This window comes from Mauremys mutica, chromosome 20 (genome assembly GCF_020497125.1).
Source record: "Mauremys mutica isolate MM-2020 ecotype Southern chromosome 20, ASM2049712v1, whole genome shotgun sequence".
In the NCBI taxonomy this organism is placed as follows: domain Eukaryota; kingdom Metazoa; phylum Chordata; order Testudines; family Geoemydidae; genus Mauremys; species Mauremys mutica.
In genome coordinates, this window is record NC_059091.1 from 26,277,072 (window position 1) to 26,298,177 (window position 21,106).

Consider the following 21,106-nt stretch of genomic DNA (forward strand, 5'->3'; position numbering starts at 1 on the left):
CGTTTGGCTGTTGCACAAGGATCACACGGCCTGGGTCATGAGATTACACAAGAGTCCCGTGGCATGTGTTGTGCGTCTGTACACGAGTCCCATGGTGCGTGTTGTGTGGCCACATACGTCTTGTGATGTCTGCTGTGCAGTTGCACGAGTCCCGTGGTGAGTGTTGTGCAGCTACACAGCTGCTCCCTGGAAACACAGGGGTTTCTTCTTGCCCAGCAGGGCTTCCCACAGGCAGCAGGAGGATGCTGTCCAGCCATGCTCTTGGCCGCTGGGGAGAATTCCCCATAAGGGAGCACCAAGGCAAGACCCCTGTACGCCCCGTGTGTCTGAGTACCTTCACCTTCCATGGAAGCCAGGGGGTCACCCAGTACAGCCCCACTGCTCCATTTGTCCCTCCCGCCCTCTGGATGGGGAGAGAAGGGATCAGACTGATCCAGGCTGGGGGAGGCTGGAAACATAGCAATGGATGTAGGAGCCAAGTCCTTTAATTTAATTTCCAGGGTGGGCTTGTGCATTGATTGGCAGAGGGAAACAGACCCCAGAGCCGAGCCGGAGCAGAGGCTACATGCCAGGAGCGAGTTTGTCTCTTAGAAAAGGCGGGGGGACCTCAAGGGTTAACCTAGGAGCTGCATCACACAGCCTGTGCCGCCGATTAACTGACCTCCAGCCCAAGCGCCAGGCAGAATTGCCCAACTCCAGCAGCCAGTGCCCTGTGGGAACTCCAGAGCCTCCCACACTTTGCACTGCTCAGCCCGGTCCCAGCAGCCACATGCCGTCCCCTCCTGCGTGGAGAGGGGTCCAAAATGCATCTTCGTGAAACCAACAGGACGCGTGGAGCTTCCCGGCCTCTTGGTCCTCCCCTCCCCATCCCTTGGAGCAAAACCCCCCTTAATTGTCCGTGCCGCAGGCTGAGCCCCCCCCCCCCCCCCCGCCAGCCTCAAGAAGTTATTCCAGGGAGCATCCCAGCGTGGCTGTTGGGTGCACAGAGACAGATGCATTTGAGGTCCCAGTCATCACATGTGATCTGTGTCCCCAGATACCTTCCCACCCCGGACTCCCCCTCTGCCGGCACTTGTCCTGCTTTCATTCTCTCTGGTTGTGTGTGCATCGTACATGTGTGATGTGACCCCACGATGCTCTACCTGCTTGTGTCAGAAAATATCAGTGCATTTGGTTGTTGAGATAGTTAACAATATAGAACCCTGATATTGACGAATAACCATTGAGTTCCCAATTGGATGAGCCCGGCTTGTTAGTTTCCTTTACGTTCGTTTCCCCTTTTTCAGGGATGGCTGGTGGGTGGAGATTGTTGGGTGGCTTCCGTGCTGGGATTTGTTAATAGTGTGATCATTCATTGTCACGGTGGAGTATCATTATTTGTATTAATATTATTTATCATTTATTTGTATTAAATTATTAACAACACTATTAATTCATTAATGTTCATTTTATTCTTAATAGCATCCAATGCATTATAATCATTATATTTATTTATTGTGTATTATAATTATCATGATTTGGTATTGTTTATATTAATAGTATTATGTGTTATATTACTATTATTTATTAATATGCATTGCAATATCATTTATTATTTATCAGTGGTATTATTGGTTATATCATTGGTTTAATACTATGCATTATCATTTATTTATCTTATAACAATTAGTAATAGCATTGTGTATTATAATCATTTATTATCTATTATTTGTTAATATTATGCATTGCTGCTATTTATCATTAGTTATTAATTAATGGCATTGTGAATAATAATAATTAGTAGTATTGGTTGTTATAAACAGTTGCTATTCATTGCTAATAATGATCACAATTGATGGTGTTGTTATTATTTTGTTAATACTTTCTTGAGTTCTCCGTGTATTTCGTTTTAGTTGTGAGTTGGTGGGTTAATCATGTGCGTTGAGCTGATGTTTCCCTGGGTTGTTCCCCTGCGGTGCTGCGTGGATTCGGGCACACGTCCAGGGCAGTCTCCCCTGGGGGTGGGGATCTCCCCTCTTGCGCCCACGGGTAGCGCTCACCTCTCCTTCCTGTCATCCCCGCAGAACAACTTCATCAACCTGAGCTTCCTGCGTCTGTTCCGTGCTGCCCGCCTCATCAAGCTCCTGCGTCAGGGCTACACCATCCGCATCCTGCTGTGGACCTTTGTCCAGTCCTTTAAGGTGACTGGGGACGGGGGGCTGGGCCAGGGGGCCAGGAACCCAGCGACTGACTCACTGAACGACTGACCCATTGTGACGGCCCAAGGTTTAGCGTATGCGGGCTGCACCCTTGGCTCTGAAAATGTATTGATTCCACATCTGTCCGTTTGTCCCCATACAGACCCCTCTGTCTATCCCCATAGAAACCCATCCATCCACTTGTACTCTGTCTATCCAGCCATCCCATACACACCCTTCCATCCGTCCATCCCCATACACATCTCTATCTATCTATCCATCCCCATCCACCCCCCTATCTATCCCCAGCCACCCCCTCTATCTATCTATCTATCCCATCCACCCCCTCTATCTATCTATCCATCCCCATCCTCCCCATCTATCTATCTAGCTATCCCCATCCACCCCCTCTATCTATCTATCTATCCCATCCACCCCCTCTATCTATCTATCTATCTATCTATCCCCATCCTCCCCCTCTATCTATCTATCCCCATCCACCCCCTCTATCTATCTATCTATCCCCATCCACCCCCTCTATCTATCTATCTATCCCCATCCACCCCCTCTATCTATCTATCTATCCCCATCCACCCCCTCTATCTATCTATCCCCATCCACCCCATCCATCTATCTATCTATCCCCATCCACCCCCTCTATCTATCTATCTATCCCCATCCACCCCCTCTATCTATCTATCTATCCCCATCCACCCCCTCTATCTATCTATCCCCATCCACCCCCTCTATCTATCTATCCCCATACACCCCCTCTATCTATCTATCCCCATTCCCCCCTCTATCTATCTATCTATCTATCCCATCCACCCCCTCTATCTATCTATCCCCATCCACCCCCTCTATCTATCTATCTATCTATCCCATCCACCCCCTCGATCTATCTATCTATCTATCTATCCCATCCACCCCCTCTATCTATCTATCTATCTATCTATCCCATCCACCCCCTCTATCTATCTATCTATCTATCTATCCCATCCACCCCCTCTATCTATCTATCTATCTATCTATCTATCCCATCCACCCCCTCTATCTATCTATCTATCTATCTATCCCATCCACCCCCTCTATCTATCTATCCATCCCCATCCTCCCCATCTATCTATCTATCCCCATCCACCCCCTCTATCTATCTAGCTATCCCCATCCACCCCCTCTATCTATCTATCCATCCCCATCCTCCCCATCTATCTATCTATCCCCATCCACCCCCTCTATCTATCTAGCTATCCCCATCCACCCCCTCTATCTATCTATCTATCTATCTAGCTATCTATCCCCATCCACCCCCTCTATCTATCTATCTATCTATCCCATCCACCCCCTCTATCTATCTATCTATCTATCTATCCCATCCACCCCCTCTATCTATCTATCTATCTATCTATCTATCCCATCCACCCCCTCTATCTATCTATCTATCTATCCCATCCACCCCCTCTATCTATCTATCTATCTATCCCATCCACCCCCTCTATCTATCTATCCATCCCCATCCTCCCCATCTATCTATCTATCTATCCCCATCCACCCCCTCTATCTATCTATCCCCATCCACCCCCTCTATCTATCTATCCCCATCCACCCCCTCTATCTATCTATCCCCATCCACCCCCTCTATCTATCTATCTATCTATCCCATCCACCCCCTCTATCTATCTATCTATCTATCCCATCCACCCCCTCTATCTATCTATCTATCTATCTATCCCATCCACCCCCTCTATCTATCGATCTATCTATCTATCCCATCCACCCCCTCTATCTATCTATCTATCTATCTATCTATCCCATCCACTCCCTCTATCTATCTATCTATCTATCTATCCCATCCACCCCCTCTATCTATCTATCTATCTATCTATCCCATCCACACCCTCTATCTATCTATCTATCTATCCCATCCACCCCCTCTATCTATCTATCCATCCCCATCCTCCCCCTCTATCTATCTATCTATCCCCATCCACCCCCTCTATCTATCTATCTATCCCCATCCACCCCCTCTATCTATCTATCTATCTATCCCATCCACCCCCTCTATCTATCTATCTATCCCCATCCACCCCCTCTATCTATCTATCCCCATCCACCCCCTCTATCTATCTATCCCCATCCACCCCCTCTATCTATCTATCTATCTATCTATCCCATCCACCCCCTCTATCTATCTATCTATCTATCTATCCCATCCACCCCCTCTATCTATCTATCTATCTATCTATCTATCCCATCCACCCCCTCTATCTATCTATCTATCTATCTATCCCATCCACCCCCTCTATCTATCTATCTATCTATCTATCTATCCCATCCACCCCCTCTATCTATCTATCTATCTATCTATCCCATCCACCCCCTCTATCTATCTATCTATCTATCTATCCCATCCACCCCCTCTATCTATCTATCTATCTATCCCATCCACCCCCTCTATCTATCTAGATATCCCCATCCACCCCCTCTATCTATCTATCCATCCCCATCCTCCCCATCTATCTATCTATCCCCATCCACCCCCTCTATCTATCTAGCTATCCCCATCCACCCCCTCTATCTATCTATCTATCTATCTAGCTATCTATCCCCATCCTCCCCATCTATCTATCTAGCTATCCCCATCCACCCCCTCTATCTATCTATCTATCTATCTATCTATCTATCCCATCCTCCCCTTCTATCTATCTATCTATCTATCTATCCCATTCACCCCCTCTATCTATCTATCTATCCATCCCCATCCACCCCCTCTATCTATCTATCCATCCCCATCCTCCCCCTCTATCTATCTATCTCAAAGTCTCTCAGCAGGGTGGCATCCAGGTGCTGTTCCCACCTCAGTTGCTGACTCCCCTGGCGCAGGGTGGGTGCCTGGGGAAGCAATGACAGCCTCCCTCTGGTTTCAGTAGGCCGTGGATTGGGTCGGTGTTGCTGTGGCGGCAGGTCTCTTCCCCGTCTGTGCCTTCCCCGTGCTGAGCGCTGGAGGAGACACGGGCGGGCGGGCGAGGAGAGATGTGTTCCCCCTGTGATCCAGCCAATGGTGCACATGAGGGGTGGGAGCTGGATTTTGCTGCGTTGAATGGAGAAGCAGCCGCTGGCCCAGTACAGGGGGAAGCGATTAGCCTGGCAGGGCGCAAGGGTTAAAGCCCCCCATGAGTGACGTGCCCTGCTCTGCTTCTCTCCCTAGGCCCTTCCCTACGTCTGCCTGCTGATTGCTATGCTCTTCTTCATCTACGCCATCATCGGCATGCAGGTGAGTGTCAGGCCGGCCAGCTCGGGGGGCAGGACACCGTCACAGGCCATTCTGCGGGGCGGAGACCGGGCGTGGGAATCCCAGCGCTCGTGCCTTGGATTGGGAGTGGATCCTCCGCACACACATGGGGGTTAGGGCTGCGTTGGGCTCCAAGCCAGCTGTGCCTGGGTGCTGGAGCAGGCTGTCTGCAGGAGAGAGATGAGGCCCCATCCCCGTTGCTGTCTGAGGGCCCTCTGCCTTTGCAGGTGTTCGGTAACATTGGCATCGAAGACGAAGAGGAGGACTCGGCTATCACAGAACACAATAACTTCCGCACCTTCTTCCAGGCCCTCATGCTTCTGTTTAGGTGAGACCCTGTCCCTGGCAGAAGCTGGACTGTGCAGAGATCCGTGTCCCATCCCCACTACAATTGCAAGGAAACTGACCTCCTGGGATAGCTTGCTCTAATGCCATGGGTTGTCCGGCTGGTAATTAGCCCCCAAGCTCCACCCCAGAGGTGGCTGCACCTCAGCGCCAGGTGAGGGATCCCAGTATAAACAGCCCCCGTCCCGCACCCCAAAGGTGGCTGCACCTCAGTGCCAGGCGAGGGATCCGAATATAAACAGCCCCCACCCCAGAGGTGGCTGCATCTCAGTGCCAAGCGAGGGATCCGAGTATAAACAGCCCCCATCCCCCACCCCAGAGGTGGCTGCACCTCAGCGCCAGGTGAGGGATCCCAGTATAAACAGCCCCCGTCCCGCACCCCAAAGGTGGCTGCACCTCAGTGCCAGGCGAGGGATCTGAATATAAACAGCCCCCACCCCAGAGGTGGCTGCATCTCAGTGCCAAGCGAGGGATCCGAGTATAAACAGCCCCCGTCCCGCACCCCAGAGGTGGCTGCACCTCAGCGCCAGGCGAGGGATCCGAATATAAACAGCCCCCGTCCCCCACCCCAGAGGTGGCTGCATCTCAGTGCCAAGCGAGGGATCCAAGTATAAACAGCCCCCGTCCCCCACCCCAGAGGTGGCTGCACCTCAGCGCCAGGCGAGGGGTCCGAATATAAACAGCCCCCGTCCCCCCACCCCAGAGGTGGCTGCATCTCAGTGCCAAGCGAGGGATCCGAGTATAAACAGCCCCCGTCCCACACCCCAGAGGTGGCTGCACCTCAGTGCCAGGCGAGGGGTCCGAATATAAACAGCCCCCGTCCCCCACCCCAGAGGTGGCTGCACCTCAGCGCCAGGCGAGGGATCCGAGTATAAACAGCCCCCGTCCCCCACCCCAGAGGTGGCTGCACCTCAGCGCCAGGCGAGGGATCCGAGTATAAACAGCTGGAAAAACCCCATCCCTGTAAGCGCTTTACGCTGAATGACGCTGTAGACGTGTCAAGCGTCATTCCTGAGGGGACTGGGACAGAGCTGCCTGGGTTGCTCCCCCAGCCCTGCCCTGCCCTGCCCTCCCAACACACTTCCCCCTCCCTCTCTGTGCGGCTGCAGGAGCGCCACAGGCGAGGCCTGGCACGAGATCATGCTGTCCTGTCTGAGCGGGAAGCCCTGCGACGAGAACTCAGGCATCAAGGAGAAAGAGTGTGGCAACGAATTCGCCTATTTTTATTTTGTCTCCTTCATTTTCCTCTGCTCCTTCCTGGTGAGTCTGCGGGGAGCTGGGCAGGGAGCAGCAGGCCTGAGGCGTGAGTGTGCTGGCGTGTGTGGGGCCGCGTGTGCGGCGTGTGGGAGCTGGGTGTGCCTTGACAGGTGTATTGGTGTGGCTTGGCATGTGTGCACGCTGCGTGTATGAGCTGTGAGGGTATTTGTAGGTGTGTGCCCATCGGTGTGAGGGTGCTCTGTGCACGCCTGGGGGAGCTGTGTTGACGTGTGTATACGTGCGTGCATAACGGCACGTGCACGAGTTGTGTGTGATGACTTGTACGTGTGGGTTTGCATGTTAGCAGATGTGTGCGTACGTATGTTCACATTGGCATGGGTGTGCACATGCTGTGTGAGTACATGCGTGTGCACATTGGCGTGTGTGTACACATTGGCATATGGTTTGTGAGTTGCCTGTATGCAATGCATGTATGTGGTGTGTGTATGTGGGAATTGTGTGTGTGTGTTTCATGTTTATGTCAGTTGTATGTGTGGTTTAGTATGTATTGATGCATATGTACATGTATGTACTGTGCATGTGCTGTGTGTGAGTACGCATATGTGCATATAGATGTGTGCATGTGCTGTGTGTGAGTACGCATATGTGCACATTGGCATGTGTGTACACATGTGCATGTGAGTACATGTGTGTGCACATTGGCATATTATGGTTTATGGGTTGCATGTATGCAATGCACATATGTGGTGTGTGTATGTGTGTGTTGCATGTTTGTGCCAGTTGTGTGTGTATTTTAGTATGTGTTGATGCATATGGACACGTATGTACTCATTGGCATGCCTCTGTGTGTGTTGGCGTGTGTATGATGACAGGTGTGTGCACAGTGGTATGTGCATGCTGCACGAGTAAAGGGAAGATGGGGAGTGGGAGAATGACCAAAACGTGAGCGAGAGACGCACGGGAAGAGGAGGCGTTGGAGCGCTCAGAGCCCCGCCATGGCAAGGACTGCGGGATTTCACCCCTGGGTTCTTGTCTGCACTGAACTACTTGTTCAATATGCCTCTGCCTCTGTCTTCCCCCCGCCCCCCATGCCCCAACCCATCCTGCTGCAGATGCTGAACCTGTTTGTGGCCGTCATCATGGACAACTTTGAGTACCTGACCCGAGACTCCTCCATCCTGGGGCCCCACCACCTGGACGAGTACGTGCGTGTGTGGGCAGAGTACGACCCCGCCGCTTGGTAAGGAGCTCACCCTCATCCCGCACCTCCTGCCCCCACCCAGCAGCTGGGGCTCCCCTCCCTCCCTCGAAGGGAAGATTGGAGGGCTCGGATTTGTCCATGTCTGCAGGGGAGCCGAGATGAGCCTCCTGCATCAGCAGAGAACTGACTTTTGGGGGGCTGGGGAAAGGGGGGGGCAGAAAGAACCAGGTCAAGGGGGAGTGGGATCTAGCTGTCAGAGCTTGGTTGGGGCTGGGTGTCAGGACTCCTGGATTCTATGCCCAGCTCGGGAAGGGGAGTGGATACGGGCCCCAGGTGCCCTCGCTCTAATCCACTATTCCAGGGATGAGCAGTGACTTGGCTTGGTGGGCCATGGATCTGAGTCAGTGCCATGGCGATACGGGGCTAGATGGCCTACTCTGGACAATCCAGCGCAGACATCGGCTCAGATGCCTGGGTTCTTGTAGGGTCTGAAGTTTCCAGGCCCATCTGGAAGTTTCTAGGGCTGGGCGAAGGGGGTGCAGGGCACCCTTGGGTCCAAGCACCATGGGAAGGAGCCATCAGCCAGCGTCTCCTGAGCCGAGAACCCTTTGCAGTGGGCGGGGGGAGGTTGGTCCTAGTCAATACCCTGGTTTGCTGGGTAGCCGCTGCCGTGGGTTAGTTCCTGGACAAAGCCGGACAAAGCCTCCTAGAAGCAGCCCTTGTTAGTCACACAGAACAGTTCTCTGCCCGCCTGGCTGCCTCCTTCCGTCCCCTAACAGATCCTCACGTCCTCCGGCCTGCAGGCAGGGGCTGTGCTCCTCCGGCTGCCAGGAGGGGCGGCACATGGAGGCCTCTCTCGTGGCTGAATGCCAACTCTCCGGGGCAGGTGCTGCTCCCGTGTGCTGGCACAGCTCAGCTGGCCCGGAGATTAGAGCAAACCCCTCCCACATCGTCTGTCCAGGATCAGATTCGGGGCAGACAGGGCCAGTTCCCCCTGAGCACTGACCCAGCTGTACACTGACGAGACCGGATCCCAAAGCCCGCCCACCCCTCCTGGGCTGGCGCTGTGTCCCCCTGGGGCCCTGCACGCGCAGGCTCTTGGATCGTGTTGCTGTTTAATGTTTCCTTTTTCAATTTTAGGTTTTTGCAGCTGGATTCTCTCCAACCCTCCCCCCTTTCCCAAGCAAATCAAAGGGCCCTGGGGTGTCCCGTGGTGCCCCGGGCTCTCCCATTATTACAGCGCATTGTGAAGTGGGTAACAGCTTGCAGAATTGCTGACTGGATGGAAAACACAGGGCTGTTTTCCTCCCCCACCCTAACTCCCCATATGCTCTGCAGAGACACCACACAGTCACCGCTAGGTGACACAATCGGCAGTGCCAGGGAGAGGCCGCCAGCTAGACACAGGGTGTTCGGGGATGTACCCCCATCCCGACTCCTCTGCCCCTGGTGTATCCTCTGCGGAGGATTCCTGGAGTGTCGTGTTCAGTTCTGTGCCAGGGGGCCGCCACCCCAGGTGTTGTGCTGTCCCATGTCGTCCCTGTTCTGTTTCGCGGAAATGCCCGTTGTTTCCAGGTTTAAGGTGTTTGTCTACGCTGCCAACCCTACCTGGCAAGCCCTGCCAAGCCCAGCAGGAGGAGCTCCCAGCCAGCCCCCGAGTCCGATCTCGTGTCACTGGGGGGTAGACATAACCCTGCCCCCGCCTTGGCACGAGGGTCCTTTGCATATGAGTGACACCCCTCCCCCAGCACAAACCCATTGGAGTCAGGGGCAGCCGTTGCATTGACTTCACTGGGCTTTGCGTCAGGCCCCGGGAGAGGCCTATGGGTCTGGACCCCCGGTTCTGTCCCCAGCTCGGGATGGGATGTGGGGTTTAGAGCAGAGGGGGCTGGGAGCCAGGACTCGGGTTCTCTCGCCAATTCTGCTGATGGCTCCCTGGGTGACCTTGAATAAGTCACTGCCCCCGACCCTGCAGCTCCATGCCTCAGTTTCCCCGAAAACAGACCCACCTCCCAGGACATCTTAGCCAGCGATGGTCTGGAGTAGCGATTTTAACACCAGGTCTCTACTCTGCCAAGGCCAAGCGCCCTCAGCTCCCACTGGAGCCCACAGGAATGTGTATCCAACCCCCCACCCCCAAGGTCAGTCCAGGCAGGTTGCCTTAGCTGGCCTGGGCACCCATTCCTGGCAGCCTTGCTGTGATCTGTGTGTACATGACCGTTTGTGTGTGTCTCGCCCTGTAGCATCTGCACTAACCCCCTGTATTCTTCTTGCAGTGGCCGAATTCATTATAAGGATATGTACAGTTTATTACGTGTTATCTCTCCCCCACTGGGCTTAGGCAAGAAATGCCCTCATAGGGTTGCTTGCAAGGTTTGACTTACACTAAAACCTGCTAGCATCAACGGAATGAATGTTGCTTATGGTTTCTTTAATATATATATTTCATATATATATATATACACACACATCTCGGTATCCTGCACTTCTCCAGGAGTAACCCACTCACGGCCTTAGCACACAGAATGCGTACGAGGATGCCGTCCGCCCAGTACCGCATGGAGCATCTCGGTGATTTTGAACCCTTTCTGCTTGCTGTCAGCTGAAGCTAGGCACTGAGGATCTGTACCACTGTACACCCCCCGCCCACCTCCACCACCCTTCGCACATTGAGTTTTTTCATCTGGGGAGGACGGAAACTGCATTGACACCTCTGCCATTTATCCCTTCCCTCCGCCCCCCCCCCGTCCACCACCTCCCCCCCCCCGCGCCCACCCACCACCTTCTCCAGCATTGGCAAAGAGGCGTGCTCAAAGCTAAATCTCTCTCTGTCCTGTTCTTTGCTACAAAGAGGGCCCGATCCTGCAGTCCTCCCTCCCAGAACACCAGGAGGAATGTTGGCTAAAGGACTCCAGGAGCCCAGCAAATCACTTAAGCATGTGCCCACACTCGTTTCTCTTAAGCAAGGGCAGAATGCGGTGCCCCCTGAAGGCAATGGACAAACTGCCATTGATTTCATTGGGCAGTGGATCGATGGGAGCTTAAGTGCTTTGCTGAATCAACTGTTCCCTTCCCCCCACCCCCAAAGCTGGCTAGTGACCCGGAGGAATGAAAGGTGTGTGAGCGCTCGCTCTTTCTGCTGAGAAGCAGCGAAGTAATCTTGGCATTTTTTTCTTCCATTTTTTTTCCCGTTCTTTCTTTTGAAATTGATTTAAAATATTTTTTTTCTTCTTTGCATCTCTCTCTTGTCTATTTTTTCGTGCTTTTTTTTTTTTCCTTTCCGCTACCAGGGGCCGGATGACTTTCACGGATATGTATGAGATGCTGAGGCATATGTCTCCACCCCTTGGGTTAGGGAAGAAATGCCCACCCCGGGTTGCTTATAAGGTAGAATAAATTAAAGAGACAAAAACATGCAAATCAAATTCACTTAATTTTTTTTTTAATTTTTTTTAACCAAAACATTTTTTTAAAAACGCAGCCTATACAATATCTTTTTATACATTTCTTTGTGTTTTTTTCCTTGATCAAATCTCTTAAATAGTACGGTGTGTCCGTTTGAGTCCGTTAGCATTTCATGTTTCAGAGACTCCATTATGGCAAGTCAGCTGGGGTGGGTAAGAACTGAAGTCCAAGGTGCATGTTAATTCTCTACAAGCCCCTTTTTAAGGATTCCTTCTTCCCTTCCTTTTTTTATTCGGTGGAAGAGACATTGCTTTAAAACGTTAATTCCCCCACCCCATCCCTGTCGAACCCTTCTCTGTAGGATGATCCGTACAGCTCTGACCGACCTGTCACGTCTCAGTCATTAAAGATTTCCTCAATGGATGGGAGACAGGTGGATGGAAATTGAAAGGTTCCAGTTCAAAGCTGGACAGTGGGAAGAGGGCAGGGGTCATAAATCCCTCGTGGGCCTGATCTAGAACCCATTGAAGTCAGTGAAGACTTTCCACTGAGTTCGTTGTGGTTTAGGTCAGGCCGAGGATGAGAATCTAATAGGTTGGCCAGGGAAGGAAAGGCGACTCAGGCGATACAGCGGCACCATGGCTCAGAGTATCTGGTCCATTCCTTTCACAGAATGATCAGTGAGGACTGATTGCTAGTCCTGGGATGGGAGGGAACGGTCGTAGTCAAGGCAGTGGATTTTAAAGGGTCGCTCTCATTAGCATCAGAGGAGCTCGTAGACATCACAGTCAAGATCGGGGATCATTGTCCTCGGCGCTGTAGAAACACACAGGCCAGAGTTTTCAAAAGAGCTCAGCACCGATTTAGAGTCTGTTCACACCGAGACGTTTACCGGTATAACACCCCATGTGGAACCTCGAATTCCGACATTAGAGTGCCTTTCTCTGGGTTATTTTGAACAAGCACCAGAAAGCAAACAAAGGGCCTCTGATTGCGGAATGAGAGTTGGGAGTTGCACTGGTGCGACGCTCGCGGTATGGGTATGCCAGTGTAGTTACGCTGGTAAATTGCCCCAGGTAGATGAGCGTTCGGGCACTGAAATAAGTAGCCTTATTTTCAAACGTTCTGACGCCTACCCAGGAGTGAGCTACTGAGTTCTGGCCTTGTTGGACAGTCTGGGTCCAGTGGTGAGTGCTGAGCCCTGGGAAATCTCGCCAACGCTTAGGCTTCATCCATAGGCATTCACCGTAATTTCTCGGGGATCCAGTGGAAGCTGTTTCCTCGGATGCGAAGATCTGACTGCAGTGTTTCCAACATTGCAGCTGGAGGTTAGGTCCTGGAAGTGAAATTGACTCTTGGAGGCAGCTGTGCCTAGTGATTCAGGCAGCATGCTGGGGTGCAGCAGAACTTGATTCAGTTCCTTGCAATGTCTTAGATTCACTGGGTGAACATAAGCTAGTCACGGCTCTGTGCCTCAGTTTCCTCACCTTTCAAAGTATGAGAAGCTAAACACCCTCAGTGGTAGAAAGGAAATTAGATGCTTAGTTTCTTTCAAGTTTTAATCATCTTAATTGTGATTTGTAATCTAGACCGGGGATTTGTTTTCAAAATATCAGATTTGTTTGGCTTTTTTTGCCTGACAATGAGCAGTGACACCATATTTCTGACCTTGTTGCTCTACAACGAATCACGCCATGCGCCCCAGAGGTCCTAGCGACACCCACAGATGTGTGGGTGCTGCAACTCGAGTGTTATGGCCTCTCTCAGTCAAGCTGCGTTGACTCCAGAGGAGTCACTTGAGTGTGGATAACTCGGGCTAACTGCAGTGAGGACCTGCCCAAGGCCTAAAGATGTGATTTGAAATGTCGCTAAAGATGTAACAAGATTCTGTTGCTGGAAGTTGAAGCTGGACTGTGTAGATTTAGGCACACGTTTTTAATGCGGTAATTAACCGTTAGCACGATTTACCAAGGGTTGGGATGGATTCTCCAGCATTGGCCGTGTTTAAATCAAGATTGGATGGGGTTTTTTTTCTAAAATATCGGCTTGAGTTCAAACAGGGACGTCCCATGGCCTGAGTTCTACAGGAGGGTCAAGCCGGATGGTTGAAATGGGCCCCTCTGGCCGCAGGATCTAGGATTGAAATGCTATGAAAAACCCATGGGAAAGGCTGTGTGGAATTGAAACCAGGCTGGTTTTTGTTCAGCTCAAGTCGGTGACCTGGAACGGTGGCCTCAGGGCTTGTCTGCAGAGGGAAGTTCTTGTGGAAGCTGGTAGAGTGTGAATCTGGCAGTGTGGCCTAGAGGGTAGAGCCACTGGACTGGGACTCAGGAGAGCTGGGTTCCAGCTCGGTGACTAGCCAGTCGTTTCCCCTCTCTGTGCCGCAGTGATAATGAGACCGACCTCCGTGGTTACCTGCTTTGAGATCTGATGGAGTAGATCTCGGGGTTGTTATTACTGGACTAGCTGCAGCAGGATAGTGATGCTGCCGTAGCTGTGCCGGTCAGTCTCCCCACAGAGACAAGCTCTAAGGTCCCAGATTTGCAACCGAAGCAGAGAAGTCAGTGGGCTTCCACATAGGTGCAGGGCTCTACCCACGTGATCAGCTTGGCAGGAGCTAATTTCAGCCCTGGGATTAAGCAGGTGAAACTGCAGAAGCTTCAATTGCAGATGAGTCTGCTCAGGCCAGGGCTGAACATGGGGCCAGTGTCAGAGACCAGTCGCTCGTGATCTCCAGGCCACCTCCTTCGGAAGCCCCAGTTCTCTGCCGGGGAAGCTGGTCCCCATCTGTAATCAGCCCTATGGGGAACTCCCTTGTGCTGCTTTCAAAAATCTCCTCCACGACTAACCTTTCTCTCTCGGCCCCTTTTCATCCCCAGCCTCCTTTCTCTGTCAATGCAGTTCTCACCTGTCTAGCAGCTTCTCTCCTCTTCCCGTCACATTCAGTCTTTCCCATCTCTGGGTCTCACCTCGCCTCCATTCTCTCTCCCTGCCCCCACTCCTGCCTTTCCCCCGCCTTGGAAGCTAGAACTGCCCTCCAGGGCGATTTTGGAGGGTTCCCGTTTATGACTGTGGATCCATAACCCACGGCTTCCCCCCCCCTCTTTTCTTCCGCTGTCGCAGGCCCCCTCATTGCTCCTGCAGCCACCCAGCGTTCACCGTGTCTATCCCCCATGCGTGGTGTCCCTGTGCGTCTGTCTGTCCGTGCCCAGTAGGGTTCAGCCCATTGGCAAAGGCCATTGTCCCTACACCAGGCTTGGGAAGGCTGCTCCCAGGGTGTTTGCTCCTGCCCCTATCCCAGGCTGCCGGCCAGAACAGAACCTGAGTCCTTCCAGCACCTGAACCACAGGCCTCTCCCATCTGAGCTGCAGGGCCAGCCGGGATCACACACAGCCGCCTGGCCGGGTGGCAGGGGCTTCTAAGGACCAAGATGGGGCAGGGCCTGACTCTTGCAGCCACTTTAGGCCGGGTCTGTGAGCTGTACTGGCAAGCCTGCCTGCTGGAGACGCAGCGCCTCCCAAGACAGCTTAGACCAGTTCCCCAGATATCGGCAAAAGACTCCTCTGCCGATGTAACCAGGTCTAGACCAGGGCTTTTGCCAGTATAGAAATCACATTAAAAAAAATCACATCCCTAAGTGTGGTTACTGGGTCGGCAAGATTTTCGGGTGTAAGCCGGAGCCCGGCTCCCCACGCTGACACCCGTTGAACTCCGTTGGGGTGTGGTTTTGTTACGCGATGCCAGCACGATTCCTAGTAGGGCCACTGCTCCGTGGCTGGGAAGGTGCCTTGTAGCTGTTCCCATGTGGGAAGGGGAATAAGCCATATTGAGACCAGGCGCCTTTATCTTGGTAGAATTGCATCGTACTAGGGGGCGAACCGGTGTAGCGATAGTGGGAAGAGTCACACCCCTGCTATTACTGGGACAAACGCTGGCCTCCATGGGAATCAGCCCTTAGATCCCACAGTGATGGGCACTACAGAGAAACTGAAGAGAGCCCGGTGAGGTGTGGACGAAGGAAAGGAGGTGTAGGTCTGAGTTCTGTGGGGCAAACGGGATCGTTGGAAGCGGCTGGCACAGCTCTGTCGGGTTCCCACCTCTTCACATCCCTGACTGACCAAGCTATGCCAGCAAAAGCCTGTAACATTGACCTGGCCTTGTCTTTGCCTCCTACTTTCTGAGCCTTTAGAGTTATGCCCAGGTCACATTTTCCTCCAGCACCATGAGGGCTGGGAACGTCCTTTTTTCTTTCGCATGAAAGCTGAGGTTGTCCCATGACTCCAGGAGCTGGGGCTTTAAGAGAGATGGCAGCACGGAGCAGCTCAGGGCAGGCAAGGGTTCTACCCTGAGCCTTCACACTGGACATTGACTGAGGTGTTTGTCCTGGTGCAACCACATGGGTTAGGGGAGTGGGTTTTAACGACTGTAGCTGTAACAGTAGAACTCCTAGTGTGGACACAGCTATACTGAGATAAAAGCATCTTAAACCAGTATAACGTACTGCCGTTCCCTTATATAAATAGCTTTACTGGTATAAGCAACTTTATACAGTGCGTCCACACTAGGGGATTGTACTGCATTAACTGGACCCATCAGAAAAGGAGAAGGCTGATGTGTATGATGCTAGTGTAGCAATGGGACTGAGGACTCATCTCTCTTCCTGCATCTGGGAGGAGGGTGAGGTCTAGTGGTAAGAGCAGGGAATCAGGACTCCCAGGTTCTGTTCTTGGCTAGGGGAGGGAATGTGGTTAGAGGGTTGAATTGAGTGTGAGGATTCCCAGGTTCTATTCCCAGCTCTGCCATTTGCCTCCTGGGTAAGTCACTTCCCCTGGCTGTGCCTCAGTTTCCCCATTTTACAGAGCTCCTCAGACGGCAGGTGCAATAGATTTGCACCATGTTGTTTTTACTCAGTAGCCTCTCCTCAGCCTGCCCATCAGTCCTTGCTCCTCCGCTCCCCTCACTCTATCTGAAACCTGCTGGGTTCTCCATTCAGTCCACCTGGGTCTCTCATACCTGCTGAGTCTTTTCCATGCCCTCCCTTGGCTCACGCCATGACAGCTGCTGTCCAGAAAACCATTGCGAGAGGAGCACTGGTGCTGTGTGGAGGGGTCTTGGCTGATTGTGATCCCTCTGGGATCCAGGCAGCTCCATCCCAGACCCAACCTGGTCCCTTCTACCTCAAGTGTTATGGGCCAATCCTGCCCAGTGTTGGGTGCCTGCCCAATGAGAGCACCATGCGGGTGACCTGGCTCTCCCAGGGTCACTCGACAAGGTTAGCGGGTAACATGGTGTGGCCGGTCCATGCCTTCCTCCCTGCAGAGCCGTGCATGTGCCAGGACGTTCTGGGAAAATCCGGGCCCATCTCCTATCATGCTTCGCCATGGAGGAGGATGGGTGCTTTTCACACAGTGCGATGCATTTTGGGAAGGTCTGGCAGAGACCTGGGAGGCTGGGTGTGTCCAACTACCCTGACCCTACCATGGCCACACCTGGATAATCAGGCAGGGTCCTGGGGGGGACCAGCAATGATACAGCAACTCCAGCCCAAGTGGGATTTGAACCTAGCTCAGGGATGTGGCAAACGTCCCATGAGCCGAACCACAGAGCAGTGATCAGGACCACGTAGTTCTGTCGCTGGGGCCTTGGGGTGCCCAATCGCTGACCGGCTGAAAACGCAGCACAGGTGAAAGTGTCCTGAGCCCGGAGGGGGAAGATGGGGGCTCCTTCCCCGAACCATGGGGCGGTGTGGAGCTGCACCCCCTCACTCTAATCCCTGACACAGCACCTCCGTGCTTGATGCTGATCTCTGCAGATCGCAGTTTTCTGGACATCACGCTTGGATGGACCTTCATGCTAATTTTCTCTTCATCCTCCCTGTCTGTCCTACTCCCCTCTCTCTCTCTGTCTTTTCCCTTCTCGTTTTGCTGTCCCTCCCACCTTCGTCAGTTACATCCCTTTAAGGACCGGAAGAGACCCCGTCCCCCAACCCCATCTCCATATGGTCCACAGCCTTATCTTAGCTAATGCACTGGTCGGCCACTGTCCAATCCAACCCGAAGCATCTTGTTGCCCAACAGCCTGAACTCTGAGGAATGCCGAGTTTCTGTCGATTTTTTTCATTTCTTCCCTTCGCACCTTGAGGACGCACCCATTCTTTGCACAAAACCTGCGGGCCTCTCACTCTAGAGCAGTCTATACCAGAGCTATGAATGAGTCTCGATGTGTTCTCTGGGAATGCTTCCTGCCGCATGCTGCATGCCGCTGCATGAGCCCTGGCATGGCGCTGGCTTGCCTGGGCACCGGAAGGAACGTGCTTTGTTGGATGGGACTGGCTGCATCCCGTGCAGTGAGCACTGACTATCGCTCCCCTGTTTTCCTTTGCTGATGCCGAGTGCGCTGCTGCCTTGCAACGTGGAGTTTGTGTTTCTTTCTTTGTTGATTTCTTTATCTTAATTTTAATTATTTTTTTTTAAAAAGTCCATGAGCCCTTTGGAAAGAACTCTGGGGAAGGCGGGGAGGGTTTCAACCCAGAGAGGAAGGGGGGGGGTCTAGAGGTTGGAAGAGGACTTCTGGGTTCTCTGCCCAGTTGTTGGAGGGGCTTGGTGTCTAGTGGTTAGAGAAGGGAGCTAGAAGTCAGGTCTCCTGGGTTCTAATCTTGGCTCTGGGTTGGGAATGTTGAATAGTGGTTAAAGCAGGAGCCTGAGCCAGGACTCCTGGGTCCTATTCCCAAATCTGCCACTGTGTATAATGGGGAGACAGTTGCCTCAGTTTCCCCATCTCTAAAATGGGGATAATTCTGGCCCATCCACCAGTGGCTGAGGTTTAATCCCCAAATGCCAGCAACACACTCTGAGATCCTCAGCTGGACGGAGACAGGTATAGGCCAAGGATGCATGTTGTAAAGGGAATGCCTCATTCATTGGCATTGGGCACCCAGGTAGGCCCATCAGCATCCAGAAGGGACGGGGGAGGGGTGTTGGTTAGCAAGAATTGGGGATCCCCCGAGCACTGAACCCGGTGGCATCTCAGAGTTCTCCCCAGGGCTCCCCTGTTTTGAAACTCACGCTGGCCTCTGGGGTGGGGGGGCTGTGAGGGTGACGCGCATCTGCTTGCCCCTCTGCAGAGGCTGCTCCGCATGGACCTGCCTGTGGCTGACGACAACACCGTCCACTTCAACTCAACCCTCATGGCTCTGATCAGGACCGCGCTGGACATCAAGATCGCCAAAGGCAAGTGTGAGGCTCTGGCCCTGGGGCAGTGGTGTGGGGAGCTGGCTCCTCTGCAGGATGGGGTCTTACCGGCAGGGCCTTGCTCGAAATCCACAACTGCTCCAGTCCTGCTCTCTCACAGCAGGGGGCGCTGTATTGAACAGGGCAGGAGCGCTGGCTGTGCGGGGAGCTCCTGGCTGCTCCAGCAGGGGGCGCCGTATTGAACAGGGCAGGAGCGCTGGCTGTGGGGGAGCTCCCAGCTACTCCAGCAGGGGGCGCCGTATTGAACAGGGCAGGAGCGCTGGCTGTGGGGGAGCTCCCGGCTACTCCAGCAGGGGGTGTTGTATTGAACAGGGCAGGAGCGCTGGCTGTGGGGGAGCTCCCGGCTACTCCAGCAGGGGGTGTTGTATTGAACAGGGCAGGAGCGCTGGCTGTGGGGGAGCTCCCAGCTACTCCAGCAGGGGGCGCCGTATTGAACAGGGCAGGAGCGCTGGCTGTGGGGGAGCTCCCGGCTACTCCAGCAGGGGGCGCCGTATTGAACGGGGCAGGAGCGCTGGCTGTGGGGGAGCTCCCGGCTACTCCAGCAGGGGGCGCTGTATTGAACAGGGCAGGAGCGCTGGCTGTGGGGGAGCTCCCGGCTACTCCAGCAGGGGGCGCCGTATTGAACGGGGCAGGAGCGCTGGCTGTGGGGGAGCTCCCGGCTACTCCAGCAGGGGGCGCTGTATTGAACAGGGCAGGAGCGCTGGCTGTGCAGGGAGCTCCTGGCTGCTCCAGGGAGCAGGACAGTAGCACTTTCACTGGGGATCTGATATTTTGGGGCTCCGATGCCCAGCCGCTGACTTTCCCCCCGGCTGGTGCCTTCCAGGAGGAGCCGACAAGCAGCAGATGGACGCCGAGCTGCGGAAGGAGATGATGGCCATCTGGCCCAACCTCTCCCACAAGAACCTGGATCTCCTTGTCACCCCTCACAAATGTGAGCCTCCCTGCTTGTTCCCCGCGCTCTCTCCCCGCGCGCTCGGCAGACCGCCTGGCTCCCTGGCATGGGAACTTCCCTGGGAAGGGCGTAGCGCAGCCCCCCATTAGCCAGGTCACTGCTGCCCAGCAGGGTGAGCTGCGCAGGGCTGAGCATCCCGTTCGCACCACGGGGGCTCGCGCTGGCCCATGCCCATTCTGTGCCTTGGGAGAGAGACGTGTGTCCTGGTTAGTGCGAGTGGCTGGGAGTCAGGACTCCTGGGGGGTGGGAAGGGAGTGAGGTCTAGTGGTTAGAGCATCAGGACTCTTGGGTTCTATCCCAATGTGCCACTGACTTTCTGGGTGACTTTTGGCGAGCTGAGCCCTGCAGACTCCCAGCCACTCAGCACAGTTCAGGTCCGTCCATCCGTCCCCAGGGATCTGTCTGCTCTGCAAAGCCCCTTATCTCTCTGGCATCTCTACTCCTTGCTGTGCCCAGGGCCACATCTTCCCCACCACCAGTGGGGCGCTCGGCTTTGGAGACCAGAGCCTGAGAGGGTTGAAATTCTGGGGGGAGTTGGGCTGCTTCATGCTGGGCCAGGGCAGCGGGGGCTGCTGATAATGCTCAGCCTCTCTCCCTTCCTGTCTCCCCCAGCCACGGACCTGACAGTCGGGAAGATCTACGCCGCTATGATGATCATGGAGTACTACCGGCAAAGCAAGGCCAAGAAGCTCCAGGCCATGAGGGAGGAGCAGGTACGTCCCCTGGGGTTCAGTTCCTGGCTCTCCCACTGACTCACTTGAGTAAGCCCCTTTGCCGCTCTGTGCCTCGGTTTCCCCTACATGGGGCTGGTCAGGCAGACTCACCTCCTGGCAGTGGGTAGGGTGGAGCTGCCTGTGAAGTGCATCGAGAGACCCTCAGGTGAAAGCTGCTACCACAGTGAAATGCTCCTCCCCTGGGCTGGAGGTTTGAGCCCAGCATCCCAGCCAGGGGGAAGGAGGGTGCCCTGCCCTGGCTGGCTTGGGAGCCTCCTCACAGCTCTTTTTTCTTCACATAAGCTGGTCTGATGCCTCCTGTGTTCCCTGCAGAACCGAACGCCGCTCATGTTCCAGCGTATGGAGCCGCCGTCCCCGACCCAGGAGGGGGTCCTGGGGCAGAACGCTCTCCCGTCCTCCCAGCTGGACCAAGGGGGTGGCCTGTAAGTCCTGTGCATTCTCTGTCTGGTTGTCCTGCCCTGCTCCCTACAGCACTGCTTGCTGGAGAGCCCAGGACCGGCATAGCCAGGAGCTCCCCCCACAGCCAGAGCTC

General features: G+C 53.9%; 1 protein-coding gene across 2 annotated transcripts in view; it reads left to right on the plus strand.

Annotated features, from left to right (window-relative positions):
• LOC123353494 (voltage-dependent P/Q-type calcium channel subunit alpha-1A-like) overlaps positions 1–21,106 on the plus strand; it is an 81,231-nt gene that overhangs the window by 33,345 nt on the left and 26,780 nt on the right. Inside the window, exons 17-26 of one of the 2 annotated variants that reach the window (XM_044994597.1) lie at positions 2,064–2,180; positions 5,386–5,451; positions 5,697–5,797; positions 6,924–7,074; positions 8,145–8,272; positions 10,510–10,606; positions 18,762–18,867; positions 19,712–19,819; positions 20,453–20,553; positions 20,887–20,996. In XM_044994597.1, coding sequence (XP_044850532.1) covers positions 2,064–2,180; positions 5,386–5,451; positions 5,697–5,797; positions 6,924–7,074; positions 8,145–8,272; positions 10,510–10,606; positions 18,762–18,867; positions 19,712–19,819; positions 20,453–20,553; positions 20,887–20,996 — 1,085 coding nt within the window. Of the gene's footprint in view, positions 1–2,063; positions 2,181–5,385; positions 5,452–5,696; positions 5,798–6,923; positions 7,075–8,144; positions 8,273–9,373; positions 10,607–18,761; positions 18,868–19,711; positions 19,820–20,452; positions 20,554–20,886; positions 20,997–21,106 lie in introns of those variants that run through there. The other variant, XM_044994598.1, reaches the window with a different exon arrangement.